This window comes from Micropterus salmoides, unplaced genomic scaffold (genome assembly GCF_014851395.1).
Source record: "Micropterus salmoides isolate LMB-PRFRI ecotype aquatic unplaced genomic scaffold, ASM1485139v1 Ms_hic_scaffold_10, whole genome shotgun sequence".
In the NCBI taxonomy this organism is placed as follows: domain Eukaryota; kingdom Metazoa; phylum Chordata; class Actinopteri; order Centrarchiformes; family Centrarchidae; genus Micropterus; species Micropterus salmoides.
In genome coordinates this window covers 4203365-4226937 of record NW_024040041.1, presented here as the reverse complement: position 1 = coordinate 4226937, position 23573 = coordinate 4203365, and the positions used below count along the sequence as shown (strand labels likewise).

General features: G+C 42.5%; 1 protein-coding gene across 1 annotated transcript; it reads right to left on the bottom strand.

Annotated features, from left to right (window-relative positions):
* Positions 1 to 249: 249 nt before the first annotated feature.
* On the bottom strand, positions 250 to 23567 carry LOC119882113 (ABC transporter F family member 4-like). The gene is made up of 5 exons (XM_038692133.1): positions 23466 to 23567; positions 23231 to 23266; positions 18267 to 18560; positions 2508 to 2642; positions 250 to 2359 (listed from the first exon to the last, which is right to left on the bottom strand). Exons 1-5 carry the CDS (start codon positions 23515 to 23517, stop codon positions 1539 to 1541), a joined length of 1338 nt encoding a protein of 445 aa, XP_038548061.1. The 5' UTR covers positions 23518 to 23567; the 3' UTR covers positions 250 to 1538.
* Positions 23568 to 23573: the final 6 nt, after the last annotated feature.

Sequence of the window (23573 nt, the reverse complement as noted above, 5' to 3'; positions counted from 1 at the left end):
GGTAGTCTTGTGCTTTCTCGTCCCTCTCCTCACTCCTCCTGTCACTTCCTGCAGGTGTTTCTGGCTCTGGAGCTGTGGAGTCTGGATCTGTGGCTGCGGGTCACCTGCTGCCCCCGTGTTCCTGCTCGACACCCTCTGCTGCAACGACTATTGTTACTAGTCCTATTGTTATTATAATCATTAACATTACAATTGTTATCATTAACATTACTATACATATCTATACCATTTTTCATTTAGTCTATAGCATCATCACCTTTACTGTCTGTACTTCTGTGTGTATATCGTGTAGGCTGCCTCCCTCCTGCTTCAATGACATGTATTTAATACATATGGACATAAAACCGTAACAGCACGATAAACTGTATGTTCACTTCACTATGATGCGCAACAAAACATAAGCAGATCTTAAAGCAGATCTTTAATGTTCCAAAAATGATAACTAATTTTCAACCAAAATCAAGTCATGAATGAATATGTTAAATAATGTCCCTTTTACTTGTTCTTTTTCATTGTGTTTTCTTCTCTGCAATGCTAAAAATAAAATATTCTGATCAGTACATTTTTTAATTATGTTTGCCAGCTAGCCTGGCTCTAACATTCTGGACAATAACGTTTTTTATAACGTATTTATTGCTTTTATTACTTTTCTTTATTGCCAATGTGCATATAATAAATATTTAAGATTTAAGAATATATTATGTGTAGGATAAAACATCCAAATTAATTACTTTTGCACACTGTACATTAAACATAATCCTCCTAGGGAGTAATATTTGCTGTCAAGCGCATATTGACCACATATAAGGAAGCTGCAACTTGCAATATAGCAATCCAGCCTTGGCTGTACAAAAATACTGGGCGTACAACTGTTTTCCATAAACCAGGCAACATTGCCGTCAATGGTAATGAGTAAAGATTACTACCGTAATCTCTTTTCCCCGCCACTCTGCTACCCGCCCCGCCCCGTCCGCTATAAGTTCAAAACATTGTCGGACTTGCAACTTGCAAGATTGCCCAGCAACATTGCTCAAAAAGTTGCCCCGTGTATCATCAACTTATGTGCTTGGGAGCAACACTCATGGCTCTGTGATGCTGCTGTGAGCTAAATGCTAACCACAGCACACTAACATGCTGATGTTTAGCTGGTATAAAGTTTACCATGTTCACTATTTTCATTTAGCACGTTACTTTGATAACATACACTAATTAGCACAGTACAGCTGATGTTGATGGGAATGTCATTAGTTTAGCAGGCTGCTAGTGCAAAACTTTTAATGGGAGTGTTTAACAGAGCTGCGAGCCCTCGGAGATCAGAATCAGTTTTTGGTCTCAGCGCCTGGACGACAAAGAAAGATGAGATGCATGTGTTTTGCACCTAGTTTATATCTAACAGGCCTCGCCTACAATAATTTGGCAACACTAAAGGAAGTTACAGATTGGAATATCAAAAACCAAATGGATAGTTGTTTTTTGACTCATCAAATTAATTAATTAAAATATTTTAAAACAATTTGATCTACAGCAGTGGATGGTAGTTAATATATATCGAAATCTTCATTTTCTCCATAAATGTCCACAGTTTGTTTAACAAATGGCTGGGTTACATTTACATAGTTGTCTTCATCATCACTGCTTTCTTCTTCTTCTTCTTCTTCTTCTTCTTTTTCTTCTTCTTCTTCTTCTCTGTTGTCCTTCACACTGAAACAGACCACTGTGGCTTTTATAGAATTGGCATCAGGGCCAGCTTCCTCATAATCATGATCTTCATCATCACTGCTTTCTTCTTCTTCTCTCTTTTTCTTTACCCCGAAACAGACCACTGTGTTCTTTATAGCATTGGCATCAGGGACCGCTTCCTCATAATCATGATCTTCATCATCACTGCTTTCTTCTTCTTCTTCTTCTTCTTCTTCTTCTCTGTTGTCCTTCACACTGAAACAGACCACTGTGGCTTTTATAGAATTTGCATCAGGTACTGCTTCCTCATAATCATGATCTTCATCATCACTGCTTTCTTCTTCTTCTCTCTTTTTCTTTACACTGAAACAGACCACTGTGTTCTTTATAGCATTGGCATCAGGGACCGCTTCCTCATAATCATGATCTTCATCATCACTGCTTTCTTCTTCTTCTGCTTGTTCTTCTTCTCTCTTTTTCTTTACACTGAAACAGACCACTGTGTCCTTTATAGAACTTGCATCGGGGCCAGCTTCCTCATAATCATGATCTTCATCACTCTTCTCTTTTTCCCTTCTCCCTGCTTCCTTTGTGAGATTCCCTGGGTCAACATTCACATAGTCCTGCTCATCCTCCTCCTCATCATCATCTTCATAATCATTACTGCCTCTGACAGACACTGAAACACAAGCATCAGGACAAAATGTTTCATGATTATCAGAATCAAATTAAAACACACATATTGGATGGAAGTGTATTTTGAGAAAATGAAAAACCAAACAGAAACTTTCTAATGTCATGTACTATGTGTCCTGGTGAGCACACACATTGAGTTTGGAAGATGGTTCCAGGCTGCTTGGCTCGTCGTCTTCTCCTGACAACCAGACAGACCACCACCAAGACCAGCAGGAGCAGCAGCAGACCCCCACCTGCTACTGAGGAGACCAGCGGCAACAAAGGCACTAGGAGAGAAAGCATTGAACAGTTTAACATGAAAACTGTGTCCATTTTACCATTGGGATAAATAATATACTCTAATGCAACCTGCATCCATCAGTTCTATTATCAATTGCTGTTGGTGTCCTGTGTGAAACCAAGTCAATGTTGAGTAATTTTAACTTGAAAACCTATGGCCCTATTCTACCATATGGTACCAGCTCAACTCTACTCATCTTTTTATGGTTTTCCGATGGAGAAAAGTTGTACCTGGTTCCAAGCAAGCTGAGTCAAGCAGAGTCGACACCATAAGGTGACATGAAAACACAGCAGACTGCTGACTGGACAGAGAGAATCCTCACTATTCACTGTATCATCATTGCGTGCGCCAGTTTGGGGCCAGTGTTTTATGTTTTACAATGTTCGTATGCTATTTCATTACTAACAATAATGAATGTTAGTGCTTTCTAAATGCAATGAGCACTAGCAGATTGGCCGTCAGGAGAGTTGGGATTTCCTGGTGGCCTGTGGGCCATTTTGGCCTGCCATTAAATGTCACCTTGACCAGCAATAATCTAGCAAGCAATCTACCAATTTGATCTACAGCAGTGGATGGTAGTTAATATATATCTAAATCCTCATTTTCTCCATAAATGTCCACAGTTTGCTTAACAAATGGCTGGGTTACATTTAAATAGTTATCTTCATCATCACTGCTGTCTTCTTCTTCTTCTTGCTCTTCTTTTCCTCTGTTGTCCTTCACACTGAAACAGACCACCCCGGCCTTTCTGTGTGGAGTTTGCATGATCTCCCCATGTCTGCGTGGGTTTCCTCCGGGTGCTCCGGTTTCCCCCACCATCAAAAACATGTTAAGTTCTCCAGTCAGTGCCATTGACTAGACACTGACACATACATCTGGAGTTGGTCCTCGGGCGCTGCACACTTCATAATGGTTGTTGCCTCTGACATTCATGAAACACAAGCATCAGGACAAAATGTTTCATGAATGTCAGAATCAAATTTGTCATTGTTATAACTCACCCTGGTCCGTGTTGGAATGCAGCTGTCCTCACAGACGCTGATGTAGGACGTCACAACCTCTGTAAACTCATCCAGATGTTTGGTAGCATTCTTGAAAACATCCCAGTCAGTACAGTCCAAACATGCCTGGAGGTCCTCAACAGCTTCACTAGTCCACTTCTTTGATGTCCTCACTACAGGTTTACAGAGCTTTAGTTTTTGCCTGTAAACAGGAATCAGATGGACCATCACGTGATAAGAGTGTCCCAGTGGAGCGCGTGTGACAGCGTGATAGGCACTGCTAACTGTGGTGTAGCAGTGATCCAAAGTATTCCCCTCTCTGGTTGGACACTTTATAAACTGTCTGTATTTGGGGAGTTCTTGGCTAAGATTTCCCCTGTTAAAGTCACAGAGAACAATAACAAGGGAGTCTGGGTTCGTCTGCTCCACACACAGTCCGGTATCAGCTCACACAGCCACGTCTCCGTGAAGCACAGAACAGAAGTCTCTGTTTTTCCCCACCAGAAGCTGAAGTTCGTCCAGTTTGTTGCACAGTGAGCGCACGTTGGAGAGAAATATTGCCGGTAGCGGTGTGTGAAGTCCCCGCCGGCGAAGACGCACAAGCGACCCAGCTCTTTTCCCTCTCCTGCGGCGCTTCACAGCGCGAACGACAGCGAGCGAGCTCTTCACTAAAATGTCCAATAATTCCACTGATGAAGTAAAGAAAAGTAAGAATTTAATCCGCTGGAGTTGTTCCCCTGATGTTCATGAGCTCCTCCGTGGTGAAAGAGCTCCGGGAATCACAGCCGAAAACTGAATTAACACACACAAACAAAACAAAACAAAGCTCACCTAACACCGAGGCAGCTATACTCAGCGCCATCTTGGATATATAGATATATATAGAAGACCTCACATAATTAACTGTTATGTTTTTATCACATTAGAATGAGCCGTTTCTGTCAACATAACCACGGGTCCCCACTTTCATGGTCACTATTTTGTGCCGTCATGTTTCTACAGTAGCCAAAAACGGACAAACAGCGCTACAGAGTGAAAGAAATACAGAATCAGAAATACTTTATTGATCCCCGAGGGGAAATTCTGATTCACAGTTGCACACATTGCACAAAAGGCAAAAGGAATCAGTGTTGGGCAGTAACACGTAACACAGTAAAGGGCTTGAGTGTTCTTGGTCCAGTCCAGTTGCATGTGCACTCCCACGTATTTGTAACCCTCCACAATGTCCACACTGACCACCTGGATGGAAAAAGGGGTGACTGGTGCCTTGGCTCTCCTTAGATCTGCAACCAGCTCCTTAGTAGATGAGCAGTTGAGCAGGAAGATGATGGCGTCCTCAACTCCCAGTTGGGGCTGGTAGGCGTACTGGAGGGGGTCCAGGAGAGATCTGACCATGGGCCGCAGCTTTTCCAGAAGCAGTCTCTCCAGGGTCTTCAAAATGTGCGAGGTCTCTGATATGCAGCTGGCCCTGTCCAAGCAGCCTTCAACTCCTCTGCTGCCAGTCGGTCTGAAGCCAGTGATGTTCCTCATGCCGCTCCCGGCCTTCCTCATGTTGTTCTGCTGGAGTTTACGCCTCAGCTTACTCCTGTATTTCTCCTTAGCCTCCCTGATCTTCACCTTCAGGTCCCCCTGAATGGCCTTCACCTCCTCCCTATTACCTTCACTGAAAGATCTCCACTTTGCATTCAGAATGTCCTTTATGTCCTTTGTTACCCACGGTTTGTTGTTTGGGTAACAATGGACAGTTTTTGTTGGGACAGTTGCTGTCCACACCGAAGTTATTGTAGTCTGTGATACACTCAGCAAGCCCATCTATGGCCTCTCCATGTGGCTCACAGAGAGCATCCCAGTCTGTCATCTCAAAACATCCCTGAAGTATCTCATAGGCCTCCTCTGACCATCAGGCCGCAGGCTGCCTTTTCACCAGAGTCAAATAGCAGGGATTGTTGTGAACCAGGTTGTGGTCTGACCTGCCCAAGGGTGGAGGGGGAATGAACTTTATGCATCCTTAACGTTAGCATACAGCAGTCCTCTCCTCTCTAGTATGGCAGCTCACATACTGGGTGAAGTTGGTAAGTGTGGTGGTCATGGTGACGTGGTTGAAGTCACACGAGATTACTATGAGGGCGTTCGGGTGTTGAGTCTAGTTATTTATCTTGAGCCGAAAGCTTGTGGATCTTCGTCATCAAAGAAGCGAAAACAGGATGAACCCAGAGAAGTTGGGACAGATGCAGACAGATGAGGGCAGAAATAAAGGATCGAGTCGTGGATTTTCCCAGATGGAAGGGGCTGATGCGGGACAAATGTTTTCAAAATGGCACTGAAGTTGTCTTTTCTCTGCTGAACAGGTAATTAAGTTAGAGCAACTTTGCAGATGCAAATGAATGGTTGTTTGAAGTAGCTTATCTTGTTCCGTTGTCAATGTTGTGAAATATGTAACGTTAGTTTGACTGTAATTTCATGTAACCTTATTACCAGAGCTGTAAGTTATCTTGGTTTTGCTAATGTTACATGGACAGAAATGTGTCACGTTTGTGAAACAATCAGCTGATTCATTGGAAATAAACCTGTACAGCAAAGAAGTTCATATCGGACAGCTAAACTTCACATTTTACTGCCCTGGTGGAAAAAACATATTTATTTTTACTGCAAACGCTGTATCGATAAGACTGTGTGCCCCGTGTGCCTATCAAGTGACCAATACTTTCGTTATTAGCATTAAAAAACATATTTGTTTGTAGGCTATTGCTTTGTTGCTGGACACACAAATGGTGCATTTCGATAATTCACAGGGTAAATGCCCGTTAAAAACGTTGCACCGTTTTACCACAAGCTAAAATTATGATTATTAGTACTACTTTGTGTTTCTGATGTATTCAAAAACTAAAACAGACAGTTTGGTAAGATTTGCATGCTTATCTAATTGACCTCACAATGCCTTTGTAAACTTCATGTAGGCTACTGTGTGGTTTATAATGGACTGTGGTGCAGAAACAATGAGGCTTACATTTTCCTGTTATCTGTGAGTGGTCATACTTGAACTAGATGAAATAGTTTTTGAGATGTTCTTCATTTACTTTATATGTATGTTAGTCCAGATGAGCCAACCCTCAGTATATTTTTTACAGTATAGTAAAATAATGTATTACAGGAGTATGCATAACATCATGTGGTACTTCATTTATTGATGTTGCTGTTGTTTGATGAACATCCATCCATCCATCTTCAACCGCTTATCCTCCGTTCAAGGTCGCGGGGGTTTGATGAACAATTAACAATAACATTCACAATATCATATGGTTTTACTGAATGATTCAGTAAATATAATTTATTAATATCTACCTAAAGAAACCTAATTTCTTGACTGGCATCTATATGCTGTCTCAGAGATGACACCTTTTGGCCACTGTAGCTATCCTATAGGCTTGGAAAGGGGAGGGAAGGGGCTGTGAGGAGTGTGTTGCAATTCACAATCCTCACCACTAGATGTAACTGAAATCTAAACACTTAACCTTCAAAAAATACATTAATCATAAAGTAACATTTGTGTTTCAAACAAATGGCAAACTTATATTAGCAAATTTTAACAAAACTCTCTTCACTGTCATGCATGATGGGAATTCTGAAGGGCAGACATAGGCTACTATGTGATAAATATGTGACTATATGATAAAAGAGGCAGAGGTGAGAAATCGGGAGTTGGAGGTGCAAGCCATGCATTTAAAGATAAGAGTTCTGGAGATAGAGCGGGGAGCCGCTACATCTGCCAGTTCTCCTACCTCACCATCACCCACTCCAAGACCCCAAGACAGCTTTGACGTGAGTAGGCACATTGCATTAGTTCCACCATTTAGAGAGTCTGAGGTAGACTGCTTTTTCAATGCTTTTGAACGTATTGCTGCTACACTGGATTGGCCAAAGAGAGTGTGGCCTCTGTTACTCCAATGTAAGTTAGTAGGCAAAGCTCAGGAAGTGTGTACCTCTCTGTCCATTGAAGACAGTTTGAATTATGATGTTGTTAAAACCACTGTCCTTCGTGCCTATGAGTTAGTGCCAGAAGCATATAGGCAAAAATTTAGAGCTTGTGAAAAAACTGCCACCCAGACGTATGTAGAGTTTGTAAGAGAGAAAGGTACTCTTTTTGATAAATGGTGTCAGGCCAGTAAGATAGCAACGTTATTGGATCTGCGGGAACTTGTGTTGTTGGAGGAATTTAAGAATCGGCTCCCAGAGAAAATTGTCATGTATTTAAATGAACAAAAAGTCACTTCCCTTGCTGCTGCCGCTGTACTGGTGGATGAGTTTACCCTAACTCATAAATTTGTTCGTCGGGAGCCGACCTCAGTTGACCGTAAGGGTAACTCTCCTATGAGTTATCGTCGTAACCCCACTGCCACCACAGAAAGTCGGGAGTGTTTTTACTGTCATGAGCAAGGACATCTCATCGCTGCCTGCCCTTCTCTTTAAAGGAAGGAGCACAGTATGAATGCCAAAACACCCTCACCAATAGGGCTCATCCACACTTCACCCCACAAAAAGTTGAATCTGGTTAATGCTCAAAAAGACCACATTGGCTTTTAGGCCATTTGTGTCACAGGGTTTTGTTTCTCTGGTGGGTGAGGAAAAACAAATCCCTATCACTATCCTGCGGGATACTGGAGCCAAACAATCACTGATCCGTGATGGTGTTTTACCTCTCTCAGCTGAGACCTATTGTGGTGCAGACGTGTTGGCATGGGGAGTTAAAATGTGTGCAGTGCGGGCGCCGTTGCACTTCATTCAGTTGTTCTCCAGATTTGTGTCCGGGAAATTTAGAATTGCTATGCGCCCTCAGTTGCCGATAGCCGGTATAGACTTAATCCTCGGTAACGATTTGGCTGGCGGTAAAGTTTTCCCGTCTCCCGAGGTGATCGAACATCCGATTGCGGATGAATGCGTTCCCGACACTGGGGTGCCTGACTTGACCCCGTTGTTTCCTGTTTGTGTTGTAACCCGTGCTCAAGCACAAAAGCTTGGCGACTTGGTGGATCTTAGCGACTCTTTCATGAGCGGCTCTGATCCAACAAGCTCCCATCACGATTGTAGAGAAAATGCACCTATCTGTGTAGAGCTTCGGCCTGATTATCAAAGCCTAACCCTTGCTGTAGATAAAGAGCAGCTGATCAGAGCACAGAAAGCTGACTCTAGCTTAACCTCTTGCTTTTCTCTTGCAGAAAACCAATCATGTGAAAAGTCTGTGTCCTACCTGGTTGAGGATGGTGTTCTTCTGCGGCACTGGTCTCCAAGCTCTGGTAGTACGCACGAGTCAGTGTCCCAAATTGTAGTGCCACAGGCATTCCGATCTCAGGTCTTCAGTTTGGCCCATGATCATTGCATGTCCGGCCACTTAGGCATAAGGAAAACGTACAATCGTGTGCTTCGTTATTTCTTCTGGCCTGGACTTAAATCAGATGTGGTAAAATTCTGTCGATCGTGCCACACCTGTCAGGTCTCAGGTAAACCGAATCAGGTGATTCCTCCTGCTCCATTAAGGCCCATTCCTGTCGTCGGAGAACCTTTTGAGCACGTTATTGTTGACTGTGTTGGTCCTTTACCTAAAACAAAGTCCGGTAACCAGTATGTCCTCACCATTATGTGTTCTGCCACTCGTTACCCTGAAGCCATTCCGTTGCGCTCATTGAAGGCCCGTGTCATTGTGAAAGCACTTGTTAAGTTTTTCTCCACTTTTGGTCTTCCTAAACGCATCCAAAGTGAACAGGGATCAAACTTTATGTCCAAAATCTTCGCCCAGGTTATGGCAGAGTTACATGTGGCACACAATACCTCCAGCGCTTACCATCCAGAAAGCCAGGGCGCATTAGAGAGATTTCACCAAACTCTAAAAGGCATGCTGCGCAAGTTTTGCACTGAGTCAAACAGTGAGTGGGATGAGGGGTTGCCGCTGTTGTTGTTTGCTGTGAGAGAAACGTCACAGGAATCCTTAGGTTTTAGCCCGGCTGATCTAGTTTTCGGTCACACTGTGCGAGGCCCATTACGCCTACTGAGAGAGAAGTGGCTCTCAGGTACCACTAGTCCTAGTGACAATATTCTGGACTACGTTAGTTCGTTCAGGGAGAGGCTACATCATGCGTGTGATGTTGCCCGTGACACACTCTCAAGTGCCCAGACAAAAATGAAAGTGTGCGTACCTTTCAGTCCGGTGAGCGCGTACTAGTTCTGTTACCTGTTGTTGGTTCTGGTTTGCAAGCAAAGTTTTCTGGTCCTTATGTGGTCGATCGTAAACTTAGTGACACCGATTATGTAATCCGGACCCCTGATCGTAGAAGGAAAACTCATGTGTGTCATGTCAACATGCTTAAAACCTATGTTGACCGTAAAAATTCTGTTAGTTCACCCCTCGTGGTTGCACCTATGGCCTTAGTGTCAGTCGTTACATACAGTCCCAGTGATGATGGGCTGGATGACCGGCGTAGTTCTGTTTCCTGTGTGCGCCTTAGAAACTCTGAAATATTGACAGACTTAGACACACATTTGGTGCATCTGTCTGATTCTGCTAGGACTGATGTTAGTGAGCTCATTAAGGCTCATCCAACTCTTTTCGGGGACATTCCCATGCAGACCAATGTGCTAAGTCATGATGTTGATGTAGGCGATCATCAACCCATAAAACAGCATGCATATCGCGTCAATCCAACAAAACGTGCATTAATGCAGCAGGAGGTAAAGTACCTCCTTGACCACGGTTTTGCTGTCCCCAGTAGTAGTTCCTGGAGTTCCCCTTCACTGCTGGTCCCCAAACCTGACCAGACCCCACGTTTTTGTAATGATTATCGAAAAGTCAATGCTGTTACCAAACCAGATTCTTTTCCACTTCCACGCATGGATGACTGTGTGGATCGAGTAGGGTCAGCAAAATATGTCACCAAATTGGACCTACTAAAAGGCTACTGGCAGGTCCCACTTACTCAGCGCGCCTCTGACATAAGTGCCTTTGTCACTCCGGATCATTTCCTCCAGTATACAGTCATGCCATTCGGTCTGAGAAATGCCCCTGCAACTTTCCAGCGGTTGATGAATACAGTCCTATGTGGGGTTGCAAATTGTGAAGTTTATTTGGATGACATCATGGTCTGATCACATGAGGACCCTCAGTGTGATTTTTGAACGCTTGTGCGCTGCTTCCCTTACACTCAATCTGGCTAAATGTGAGTTCGGGAAGGCTGTTGTTACCTACTTAGGTAAACAAGTAGGTCAAGGTCGTGTCTGCCCAGTTACTGCCAAAGTACAGGCAATCTTAGATTTCCCAGCTCCTCAGACACGTCGTGAGCTCCGTCGTTTTCTGGGGATGGCTGGGTACTACCGTGCGTTCTGCAAAAACTTTGCTGATGTGGTAGCTCCTTTAACCAGTTTGGCAAGTCCCAAAACTCTTTTCCAGTGGTCAGAAGAATGTCGGATGGCTTTCGAGGCTGCCAAAGTTCTCCTCTGCAGTGAGCCTGTGCTCGCCGCCCCAAACTTCACTCGTCCATTTAAGCTGGAAGTAGATGCCAGTGCGCTTGGTGCGGGTGCAGTGCTCCTGCAGGAGGATGTGCGAGGCATTGATCACCCCATTTGCTACTTTTCCAAAAAGTTCAAAAGACACCAGCTGCATTACAGCACCATTGAGAAGGAGGCCTTATCATTACTGTTAGCATTACAACACTTTGAAGTGTACCTTGGGTCTAGCCATGTGCCAACCATCGTCTTCTCTGACCACAACCCCCTGGTGTTCTTGACTCGAATGCAAAATAGCAACCAGCGTCTCATGCGCTGGTCCCTATTACTGCAGGACTTTAATATTGAGATTCGTTACAAAAAGGGTTTAGAAAATGTTATGGCTGATGCTCTCTCTAGGTCTCATTGAATCAAACCTTTTTCTTAAGAGGAAAATGTTTGATCTTGGGTGGGGAGGTGTTATGACCCTGGGGTCATATTTTGTTGTTTGTTTATCTCTCCTGGCACTGTCAGCTGTTCTCCTCCATTAGAGTGTGTGTGTGAGTGTATACAGGTACTGGAGAACAGGTGGACACACTGGATTGGTCTGGTTGAGCTGATTGGAGCCTCCTGATTGGGCATCTGGATGACAGCAGCCATCTTAAGCCCTACTGACAGGAACTCTCCCCCTCTCTCTGCCATTCCCAACCTGCCTGAGGACTGTGTGTTATGTCTGTGTTTATTGTACATAGTGAACGGTTGTGACTATATTTAACTTAGATTGTAAGTAGTTTATCGTAGTCCTTCTGATTGTCTTATGACAACCTGGTTTTGTTGGCTTTGCCATTTTTGTTGCTATGAAGCAATTTCCTTTGTCGTAGCTATATTGTGTCAGCTACTAGCAGTGAGTAGGAGTGAGAAGCCCTTTCTTTTATTTGCACCGTTTTCTCCTGTTTTTGGAGTTAGAAGCCTAGTTTTAGAGCTTTGTCTTTTCTTTACCTTTTGGTTTTGGGTTTAGGAAAGGTTTAGGTTTTTCTTAGTGTTTTGGTTGTTGTTTTGGGCACTGCTCATCTCCGATGTATAATAAAAACTGCTAAATTGTATTTGTTGTGTGCTGGCCTTGTTTGGGAATGGGAAGAGTGGGAGGCCACACATTTATGTTACATCCAGGACACCCCTAGACCTTGGGACGTAACAGTGCTAAACAATAAACATAGCAGGTTGAAAAATATAAGGAAGATTCATCAGGTCTTACTTAATAACATGCTGAAAGGAATGGAAAGAGAATGCTCTAAACACCGGTACATTCGAACATGCTGGACTCGTGGCTGGACTCTAGGCACTGTCCAAAAGGAGAGATGGCTGAGCAACAGACAAAAATGAAAAGGTCTGAAGAGTACAAATTGTGAAAACAAACAAGTTATATGACCATGCAAGGGCAAAGACCTGTGTGAATGCTGGAGAAACCTCAGGGAATGGAAAGGAATGAAAACCGACGCAGAGGTTGCTCTGTTTCTGCTCGATAGATGAGAGACGTTAGCTTTGCTGTTTCATAGGTCAGTATTCTCTTGTCCATTTGTAGTCATTTTGTGATGATTGATCCCAAATGATTAGCTTTGCTAGCTAAGAGTAGTTGCATTACTTGCTGTGTTTGTCCGTTCAAACGTTATGCGAAGGGTTTTATGGTCACGAAGATCTAAAAATACAAGTTCTGCTAGGACAGTGGGATTATTTGGGTTGATTCATAATACAACACTAGGTAGCCTAATATAACATGTAGCTAACACTTTACAATTGATATATATGTCAGAAGTCACATGCCTCTGGAGCAACTAAGGGTAAAATGTGTTGCTCAGGGACACATTAGGGGATGTGTCACAATGGGGAATTGAACCCGGGTTTCTCACACCAAAGGCATGTGTCTTATCCACTGCTGCATCACCACCCCTTCTTATATTACTTGAGATGTTACATGCCTTGCGTGCTTTGCATCTGATAGAAACGTATCACCCTCTCAACAGTCTCTTTTTGTAAAAGCTATTTCAAATATTTGTATAGTTTTTTTTGGATGCTGTGTTTGCATGCTTCCTTGTTGTTTGTTTACTATTCGTTCGTAGCAAAGACTGCATAAAACAATGCATGTAGTGTCCATGATGTCACCTGTTGGTTTCTGAGGAGCAGTTTTCAAGCTAATTTTTGGCGGAGTTCGTCGTCGCCATCTTGCCTATGCGTCACTCCAGGATAACCAAATATGGGCAGAGGCAGGTCATGGGTGGAACTGAGGTGACTGGTTACTGCCTAGCTCGATGTTATGGAGTTAGCTCCATGCTATATAATACTCTGCCTTAGCAGAGGTGGCTTCTTGGCTACACCCTTCCCCCCCAACTATCATTGTGGTAAAAATCCAAGATAACATCAAATAGCATTAAAGAATGACTGGCTAATACTTTGATTTAGATTCCCTAGAGTCGTGCTCTTGGATCTATGTGTTGAACTGGGTCCAGCATTTGACAGACCAACCTGACGTAACCGTGTAAGAAGGTTATAACCACTGTATCTGGCAGCAGCTGTTAGCAGCGGGAGCTGACAGGTGTGTGTCTGATTATCAACAATATATAGTGTTTATCTTTCTACCAAAAGTCATTGTTTAGAATAATATAATTCTGTCTTCTTTTGTTTGTGAACAAGCTGCATCAAACAATATGTGGGCTACTTTCTAACTTCCACCTCACAAACACCTTGATTTCTGTATCAGAAAAACTTTTTTAAATCTTCCACATCCGCTTTATGTCAGACCATGTTTTCTTTATGTCAGCCAGTATGAGTCTCTGAGCTGCATTGACTGCCATTGTAACACTAACGGTACTCAGTCATTTTGCATTTGTTGCTGATCAAAGAGTTCCAACCATCAAATTAAGTATTTCTCCTCTCCTCCACTTCAGGGATCAGCAACTCGATCTCACACTCAGCGTAGTTTCTCTTTTTCATGTTTTGCAGCAGGATGGTTTTATACATGTGGGTATTTCTGTGAGTACGCCATCTTTCAGTATGAAATCTTTGGTGCCGACCAAAAGTCTTCTCCGAACTTCTCCCACACCCGCTGCTTAACATCTGCCACAAAAGAGGATGCAGCCCATCAGGCCCGTTGGTACCTTGCAACCGCCTCCGAAGTCCTCCGAGACAACAAATCCTGGAAGGCCTCCTTCTTCAGTCGGATGGCTTCCCTGATCACTGGTGTCCTCCACAGTGTTCGAGGGTTACCACCCATTGAGGCACATAACACCATGAGACCACAGCCTTCTGCTGCGGCTTCAGCAATAGAGGCTTTGAACATTGCACACTCATGTTCAATGTCACCAACCTCCACAGGGATGCCAGAAAAGCTCCACCGGAGTTTTGAGTTGAAGATCTCACAGACAGGGGCCTCCTCCAGACGTTCCCAGTTCACCCGCACTACCCGTTTGGGCTTATCAGATCTGTCCAGAGTCTTCCCCCACCTCCTGACCCAACTCACCACCAGATGGTGATCAGTCGATAGCTCCGCCCCTCTCTTCACCCAAGTTTCCGAAACATGCAGCCTCAAATCAGATGAAACGGTTACAAACTCGATTATCGATCTTCGACCTAGGGTGCTCTGGTACCATGTACACTTATGAGCATCCTTATGCTCGAACATGGTGTTCGTTATAGACAATCCATGACTAGCACAGAATTCTAACAACAAACACCCACTCGAGTTCAGATCAGGGGGGCCGTTCCTCCCGATCACGCCTTTCCAGGTATCTCCATCATTGCCCACATGCGCGTTGAAATCTCCCAGCAGAACTATGGAGTCCCCTACTGGAGCCCCATACAGAACTCCATTCAGGGTCTCCAAGAAGGCTGAGTACTCTAAACTGCTGTTTGGTGCATATGCCAAACGGAGGGCACCTGCTCTGGCAGTGTTTTGAGTGTGTGAGGTGTACAAACACGCAGCAGACAGGGAAACTGAGATCCGTACGGGCACATGAGACCCTCAGAAAGGGGAGACACCGCTGGTAGTAGGCTACCACCAGCTTCGTCTTAATAATGGTCGGTTCAAGGCTTATTTTAGGATGAGTCGGGATAATCTAAGCAACTGTAAACTTCCGTCAGCACAACTGAGGGCCTGTCTCTCCATTCATTAGATTGGACAATAGGGGAAAAAACGCAAAAGGGCACGAGTACATTTTTTTCAACTCCGTGCGCTCAGAGCGCTCATTCAAAAACATAAGGTACTGCAGACGGTGTGCGCTGTGAGATAACTGTGATTTTGCACTATATTAATAAAATTGAATTGTACTAGCAAACCAACTGAAAGACAATGATCACATCAAGCGGTTTCTTCTGCTAACATTATACAGCATCACAATACATTCTTTAAATATTTGTATTCAGAGCTCTACTCTCCTGAATCATCACTCTAAAATAGAAGAAGCTGAAGATTTCATCAAAACTAACCACAACCCAATAATGTTTTTTAAATGACTTCTGATCTTATCTACTGTTCCAGCATTCCCCACATTGTGGTATACTCCAGTGTAGCCAGTCAATTCCAAATACTATGATGGCTTGTTCATGCCTTTCTACTTTATTCAAACAATCAATAACATGCCTGACCCAACCTCACCTTGTTATTTCCAATATATTCACCTGGAAAAAAAGCATACAAAAGAAAATGCTGGCACGGTTGATTGTCAAACTCCTGCACTTTTAGTTTAGGCGGTTTTAGTGATTTGGAGGACCTCGGAAAAGAAGAACTTGGATAATTGTTCATACGTAAACGAGATTAAAGGCTAATATTTCCAAGTTGTGTTTTCTCTTGTTAAAAGAGCTGTGTTCAAAACTACCAATTTGATAAGCCACCTAAAAAAAAACACCCAACCAGCGTCTGAAATTAACTTTTTTCAAGGCCTGCCACTGAGACATCTGCCACATTTATAATGTATGCGAGAAAATGAAGGAATAACATCCAGCATTCATTTAGGCATCATTTAATGTTAATAATGCCATTCAATGTTCAATATATTTATGTTTGCATGCACAAAGGACTGTTTTTTAGTACATGTTCTCTACACATTACTTAATAACCAGGGGCCTGTACCACGAAGCGAGTTCAACATACCCAGGATATCTTTCAGTTATCTGGCTTAACTAACCCCAACAATTGCGGTCGAGATAAGCGGTACCACGAAGCTGGTTATCAACAACACATCAAAAATTTAACAGAAAGATAATTTGAGAGTCAAGTCATGACAGTCAGTAAGATCATATACAGTAATTTCGAAGTTCACCACAGTGTGTCAATTATTTGATGCTCAATTCAAAGCCCACAGTTCAACCACCAATGTATGAGTTCAAATCTTGACAAGACTCCATATTTCAACAAAAACCTGCTCTTTTGGATCCCAAAAGGAAACAAAAAAGTGTCAATACAAAAGTTGGCCAATGATAAATAAACCAATTGACCCCTATCTCGTCTAATAGACAAGTGATTCTCCAACAACACCATAGTCCTCCCATAGTCAGCCGGTGCTTTGGTGTGCAGAATTTGCCCAAGTAACATGAGTGAATTTATTTATTCCGTGCAGGGAATGAAATTAACACCCGCCAAATGCGGGTAAATTTAGGCAGTGGCGGGTGAATGCAGTGCTATTTGCCTCCATGTGTGTTTTTTTGTAAACAGTAGATGGTATATGCGTGTTTCTGTACACAGATTAGATCTAAGGAGGGACGTGTCGCAGACATTAATTGGCGTTTACAGTCAACAGTAGCGCCAAATGTGTGTTAATGTTACGCCCACCCACTAGTGATGTGCGATACCACTTAATTTCTATACAATCTAATACCAAGTAATACCCAGGCTGGTATTGCCGATACCAATACCAATACTTTTTACATATTTTATTTCTTGTTTAATGTGACCTCTCCCCTCCTATTTCTGTATTTATGAGAGAAATAAGGAGTAAGCTGTGGCTGCATAATGACAAGACATCAAACTACTGTCATATTCTTTAATTATAATCAAAATATCCTGCTTCATAACATCATCCTGTTATTTTGACTTAATCTCAGATGTTTAGCGTAGTGTTGCTAAAGTATTTCACTTTGCACACACATCACACAGAGCAACATTTTTACCTTCACAGCTAAGCCTAGACCTAGCCAGACGTGACTGTTTTTACAGTCAGTCAATCGCGGGAAATGTAAAGGGCTGCAGCGGCTCACTTCAAAGACGCTCCGCCACAGCACTGTAGCGGAAGGAGAAGTAGTTCCTATAAGCCGAGTATAATTAGACCATCCTGGTGACAGTAAGATACTTATGATGAAACACACACTCACTCCATATGACTGAGTTTAGATATCGATCCTTTTATATGAGTATTGATCCTAGAGCAGGAAACGGTATCAGAAATATCGACACTTTAGGATCGATCCGCACATCACTACTACCTACCCCATCATGCAGACTCTGTGCGGACTAGCGCCAGCTCTCAGTGAGTGAACACGGCAGCTGGACAAGGGCCGAGCAAAGCCTCCCAGACCGACAAAGTCCAGTTTGACCACAGTAACATTACCGAGGTGGTTTTCTTGCCGGGTTTGGCTCTTGGCACCCCGGGGCTGAGTAAGCTAATAGAACCACTAGCAGCACAGCTAACCGACCGAGCTAACTACTGCCTTTCCGGTTCACAATCACCAGGCATTGCACCGCGCCATCATTCCATGCTGGGCCCCCCTCGCGTGGCATGAAAACCTCCAGTTCTTGAGTAAAGGTGTAAACACCTTCACACAGTCTGCGGTAAACACATTTTTTGCTTTTTTAGTTTGCTAAAGTTCCTTTATGCAAAAGGAATAGTTCAATATTTTGGGAAAGCCTTTTTGGTTTTTTGGTCCCCTCTGGTTGCCTTCAGTAAGTTACTGCTGTTTCCATGTTTCCAGTCTCTAAGCTACGCTAACTAGCTGCTGGCTGTGGCTTCATATTTAAAGGACAGCTATGAGATGAGTATCAAGCTTATCTAACTCCCTATATAAAAACAAAATTGTTTATTTCCCAACATGTTGAACAATTTATTTAAACAACAATGAAACATCAGATTCAGGGAATGGATTTATTTCCTTACCAGTAACAGAGAGTCTGACAGAGTCACTTAAAGGGGAGCTGACTTCTTGACTTGAAACATTTTTCTGATACTGACACTGGTACGATCCTTCGTTATCAAAGTTCACTTTAGGTATAATGAAGGTAGCAGAGTTGGTACTTGATGTTTGGGTCTTTCTGAATGAGCCCGATGTCTGCTGCAGGAGGAATGTTCCACCTAAATGCTGAGTTGAGATCGAACAAGTGATGCTGACGTCCTGACCCCAGGTAACCTCACCAGCAGGATTCATGGAGATGCTGGGCTTTGAGAGGCTCTCTGAAAAAATAACACAACAATAAAAATATTAAATGTATTTGTTTAGATATTTGACCCTGCCTGTCTTTTTTCCATAAGCATGTAGTAGTAAGGCAGTATAATGGGCAACTTGAATGAATGATCCACTCTAAAAATAGCCAACTCTTAAGCCTAATGTTTTTAAAATCTTATCTCTGTGGGTGGGGGCCATTGTGAATGTCTGCATCACAAAGTTACATGGGGAAAAAATACTTCAAATCCAAGAACACAGTAATGAAAATAAAAGTGAAAGCATGAACAGAAAGAGTTAAAGGCAGGGTAGGCAAGTTGCTTCTAAAACACTTTTTTTCAGATTTGTTGAAACTGTCTATATACACAATACATATTAAAAAGTTAGGTGCTCTGAAAAAGAAAACAATTGGCTGTCTGTAGTCCTCTCGGGGCTGCAGTAAACACAGCCACTCGTTTCATTTGGACTGAATGCAATGATTGGATGGGTGACTGTGACTCTCCCTCACTGCCATGGCTACCAGCCCTGCTGCTACAGAAGCTGCCCCCATGCGCGCACCCGATGAGCTCTCATCTGGAAAACAGCAGCGCGAGCTGTGTTTTCCGACGCTAACATTAGCTAAGACAATATAAGTGTAGACTGCGCCGGTTTAGTTATTCACCATATAGGTTTATTGTTATACTATGTTTACACCTACCTTAAAGTTATCTTTACCTTGTATCTAATTTGTTTGTGTGATTATCTTGTGTCTGCAGACGTTGTGTGACTGTATGTTACTTTTACAAATGTGGTGATGTAGCTGTGTGTGTAGTTATGAGAAAGACATTTCAATGTTAGTATACATAAAAAACGCTGGCTAAAGGTCCCCAAGTATCTGTGTTTCTGGTATATAAGCTACCTATAATATAGTTTGACATTGTTTATAGCTAAACCTACTGTGTGAAAACATTTTACTGTAACTGGTGTTATGGCATTACTTATTTTACCAGAAGTAAAAAAAATCTTGTATGTTTTATTACTACTGCGCCCTCAGGGCACCTGCAGATTTGGAGTCTTCCATAACCCTGTACTTCTCACCAGTACACTGATCGGACCATGCTGGTTGGCCTGGATTACAACCACCGTGTCCACAGTCTAGCCAGGACTAAAGCTGATGACACAGTTCAGTATGTTGCATTATGAGTACTATGTGCATTTTACTCAATACATTTATAAGTGTTGAATCAAAAACTATTAAACAGTATGAGGAATACAGATAGATGGTGCTGATTTACTATTGATTGCATTTTATGTGGAAATATTTTACTAACTAGAGAACAATGTCAGGTATTACAGACTTTTCACTAAGCTGATCCTCCTTTCTGTATTCTGTATCCGATGACGGTTGTCTACTACTGAGGAGATGCCTAGAAGCAGAACCAGGAGACTTGATGATCCCCATCAACATGGGGTTCAGTCAGATGTCCCTGCCCCAACTGTGTTGCTAGATACAGCAAAGTACAAAAAGTAATATGGTTTTGATATGTGGTAATCATGTCAGAGAGGTGATTGTGATATATTTAATCATCTCCACAGCAGCGATATGATGCTACAGTGGGGAGAACAAGTATTTGATTCACTGCTGATTTTGCAGGTTTTCCTACTTAGAAAGCATGTAGAGGTCTGTAATTTTGGAAATCCAGGTCAGACACTGCCTGGCTTTGGTGACCAAGCATCTCTGTTACAGATGGAAATTAAATTACAGTTTTTCTCAATAGCTTAAACACTATAACCAGACTATTGATCTAAAATCTCAAAAGCATAAATCCATTTTTCCAAAAGCACACCCATTTCTCTAAACTCTACACACAAATACCTCCATTTCTCATTGCCTGCACCATGTGGTCATTGAGAAAACAATGACATTCAATATTGTTCACCAAATCAGCACAGGCTGAGCTCGATTAGCACACAGCTACCCAGGTGGAAACACAAAGAGTCAAAATTGATAACACACCAATCAGAAGCTTCAGCAGAGTCAGTTCATCCAGTTTGGAACAATGGATCTAGAGACATGTGAAGGAAGAGGTACAGTAGGAGTTGGAGGAGGATATGGGATAGGAGGAAGATGAGGAGTAGGAGGAGGGAGGTGCAGTAGGGAAACAGAGGATGAGGTGGACAACAAGAGTCTCTGGCCTGTCTCAGACCAAAGACAGGACGCTGGGGCAGAATAATTAGTTGTTAGGTGTGTTGAACTGTACAGCACACTAAGGAATAAAAAATGTGTGCAAATGTTTACATTTGTTGTTTCTTTTCTGTTCATCATGTGAAAAGGTTTCTGAAGGGGAGAACCACAAGCAACATTACTAACAACCAGTTTTTGTAGTATTGTTTTGAATTTAGAGTAGAAAACTTCATTTTGCCCTGAAAATAGGATGTTTGGAGAATTGGGTGAGAAGTTGTGGATTTGTGTTTAGAGTTTCAAGAAAAAGAGGCATAATTTCAGTAAATGTGTTATAGCAATCGAGAAAAACTGTAATGTTACAGAGAGAGAGAGAAGGGGGAACTGGCATACCGAAGTGAAACAGAAATGTATTATTTTATTGTAATTCAGTTTAAATCAGTGGAGCATATTAAATGCAAACAGTAAAACAGCTCCACTTCTGCAACAAGGACTGGAAACAGTTTTGACGGTCATGGTTCCCAGAGGATAACCTGACAGCCTGACATTCCCTCCAGCATTATCAGCAGGTTGACGTGTGGTTCAGACTGATATGTCTCCACCATGCAATGTGGTGTATTTGTGAACTTCATCAGGTCAGAATTCCTGATTTTTCCTGATAAACCAAGTGACTTCACTTTATCAGACAGTTTGTTTCTCTGTATGATGAGCATTACAGCCTCACAGAGCCTCTATTTATTTTCGTTCACTTTTGTCTCTCTTGTAGTGCATTTCTGCTGATGTGTATGGGTCACTATAATGTGAGGTGTAGGAACGTTTGCATCAAAACGTCCTGAAGGCAGCTGGATCCAAACAGCTTTATTTGTTATACAGTGAATCACAACACTGTGTCCCTTTCTTTTAATCCCACACCCCAAACCAGAGGGGGCAAAAAGTCAGTAAAAGAGAAATAAGCTCTCACCATGTCCACAGTTGTGTTTCCCAAATCCTGCATGCTGACACTGAGTCAGAGACCTTTCACTTCCTGAACAGCCCACATCATCAAGCCAGATTTGACCCGTTCCTTCACCAAAATGAGCCGACTGAGGGGCACTCAGTGCTGCACCACAGTCCAGCTCCCTGCACACCACCTCAGCATCATTTAAGTCCCAGTTGTCATCACAGACTGTTCCCCAGGCGTTGTTGTAATAGATTTCAACACACGATGAACTTCATCACCTACATTACAGTTTCATTTACTGTATTGAGCAACATTTCCCACTTGTTATTCTGCTCTTTAATTCTAAAAGCATTCTGCAGGTTGTGGTTAGCAGCTCATATAGTGCTGCATCTGAACAGTGTTACATTTCACACCACAATGACTCGGTGACAGAGCTGCTAAAATACACAGAAAAGGATACATTTATTCAAAATACTTTATCTGAAATGTTTTCTCAGCTGATGTGTCCCAAATCCTCCGTGCCGACACTCAGTTAGAGACCTTTCACCTCCTGAACAGCCCACATCATCAACCCAGATTTGACCGGTTCCTTGACCAAAGCAGGTCGACTGAGCAGTCCTCAGTGCTGCACCACAGGTCAACTGTCTACACACCACCTCAGCATCATTTAAGTCCCAGCTGTCATCACAGACTGTTCCCCAGGTGTTGTTGTGATAGATTTCAACTCTCCCAGAGCACTGAGTAGACCCGGACCCAGCTAGTCTGATCTGAACACCTTCATTGCATGTAAGACATAACAGAGAGTATTTTAAAGACCAGTGTTGGGCAAGTTACTTCCAAAATGTAATGCATTAAAGATTACTAGTTAGTGTCAATTGAGAGTAATTAGTTAGATTACAATATTACTGTCTCTGAAATGTAATGCTTTTGAGTAACTTTCACTGCTGTTTAATTGGCGCATTATGCTCATAGTAAGATGTGCCTGCATATGTGGGTTTGTCTCTCTATTAAAAAAACTCGCTCTGCACATTTACGCACGAGCTACAGCAGCATAACGCTGTTGATTACTTGAATCTCCCGACACTCCAACAGGATCAGTCAGGATGAACTGACAGCAGCCTCTCTGATCATGAAAGTAATTTGTTAAAGCTCAGACACACAGCCTATAGAAATCTATTTACACATGATCCATCAGATGAGCTACTGTCTTATTTAGAAGAGCTGAGCTCCCCCGTAGTTTGCACCCTGTCGACCATCGGATTCCAGGAAAAGGAAATAACATTACTCTTTTACACATGAATGTTTTTCTGCTGCTGAAATCTTTCTTGGTGAATTATTAAAAAAACAAAACCACTTAATTTTGGGTTAAAATGTGTTGTAATGCGCGTTACTGAGATTGTTAGGAGTACAATATTACCGATTTTGTTGTTATATTGTGTTATATTACTGCTTTACAGCAAAAAGCAATAGGCTACATTACTGTAATTGTGTTTCTTTTTTAACGTGTTGTGTAACTGTTAAAGATAAAGTAAAATGCAAACTAACATTACTGTATGCATGACACAGGAGAATGAACTGACCTGCAGCAGGTGAAGAAGCGGTCAGGAGGAAAAAGACTGTGGAACAGAAGAAATGACATGGCTCATTACATTCAGTAAACTGAAAAGTGCAGAATTGTGTTGAGTGTGTTTATTTCAAAGGAAGTTTTTCAAATGAAAAAATTGGCCTTAAGAGACTTCTGTTCTATACAATACAACAACCCTGCTATACAAAAAAAGCTGCTTTTCAAATGAAAATTTGGAAAGTCTGTCTTACCAAGGGCCAAATAGCGAATGTTTCTCTGCTGTATGCTCCCCATAGCTGACATGACAGCTGCTCTGTGACAATTATCAGTACCAGCACAGATGAACTAAAAACTGCGGT

What these genes read in the sequence shown, in the direction of transcription:
- LOC119882113 (XM_038692133.1), bottom strand. Translation starts at nt 23,517, where the DNA reads ATGTCAGCTATGGGGAGCATACAGCAGAGAAACATTCGCTATTTGGCC. An exon ending in CGCTTCTTCACCTGCTGCAG is followed by an intron (nt 18,561 to 23,230) that starts GTCAGTTCATTC and finishes TTATTTTTTCAG; the next exon opens with AGAGCCTCTCAAAGCCCAGC. An exon ending in AACCATCTTCCAAACTCAAT is followed by an intron (nt 2,360 to 2,507) that starts GTGTGTGCTCAC and finishes CTTGTGTTTCAG; the next exon opens with TGTCTGTCAGAGGCAGTAAT.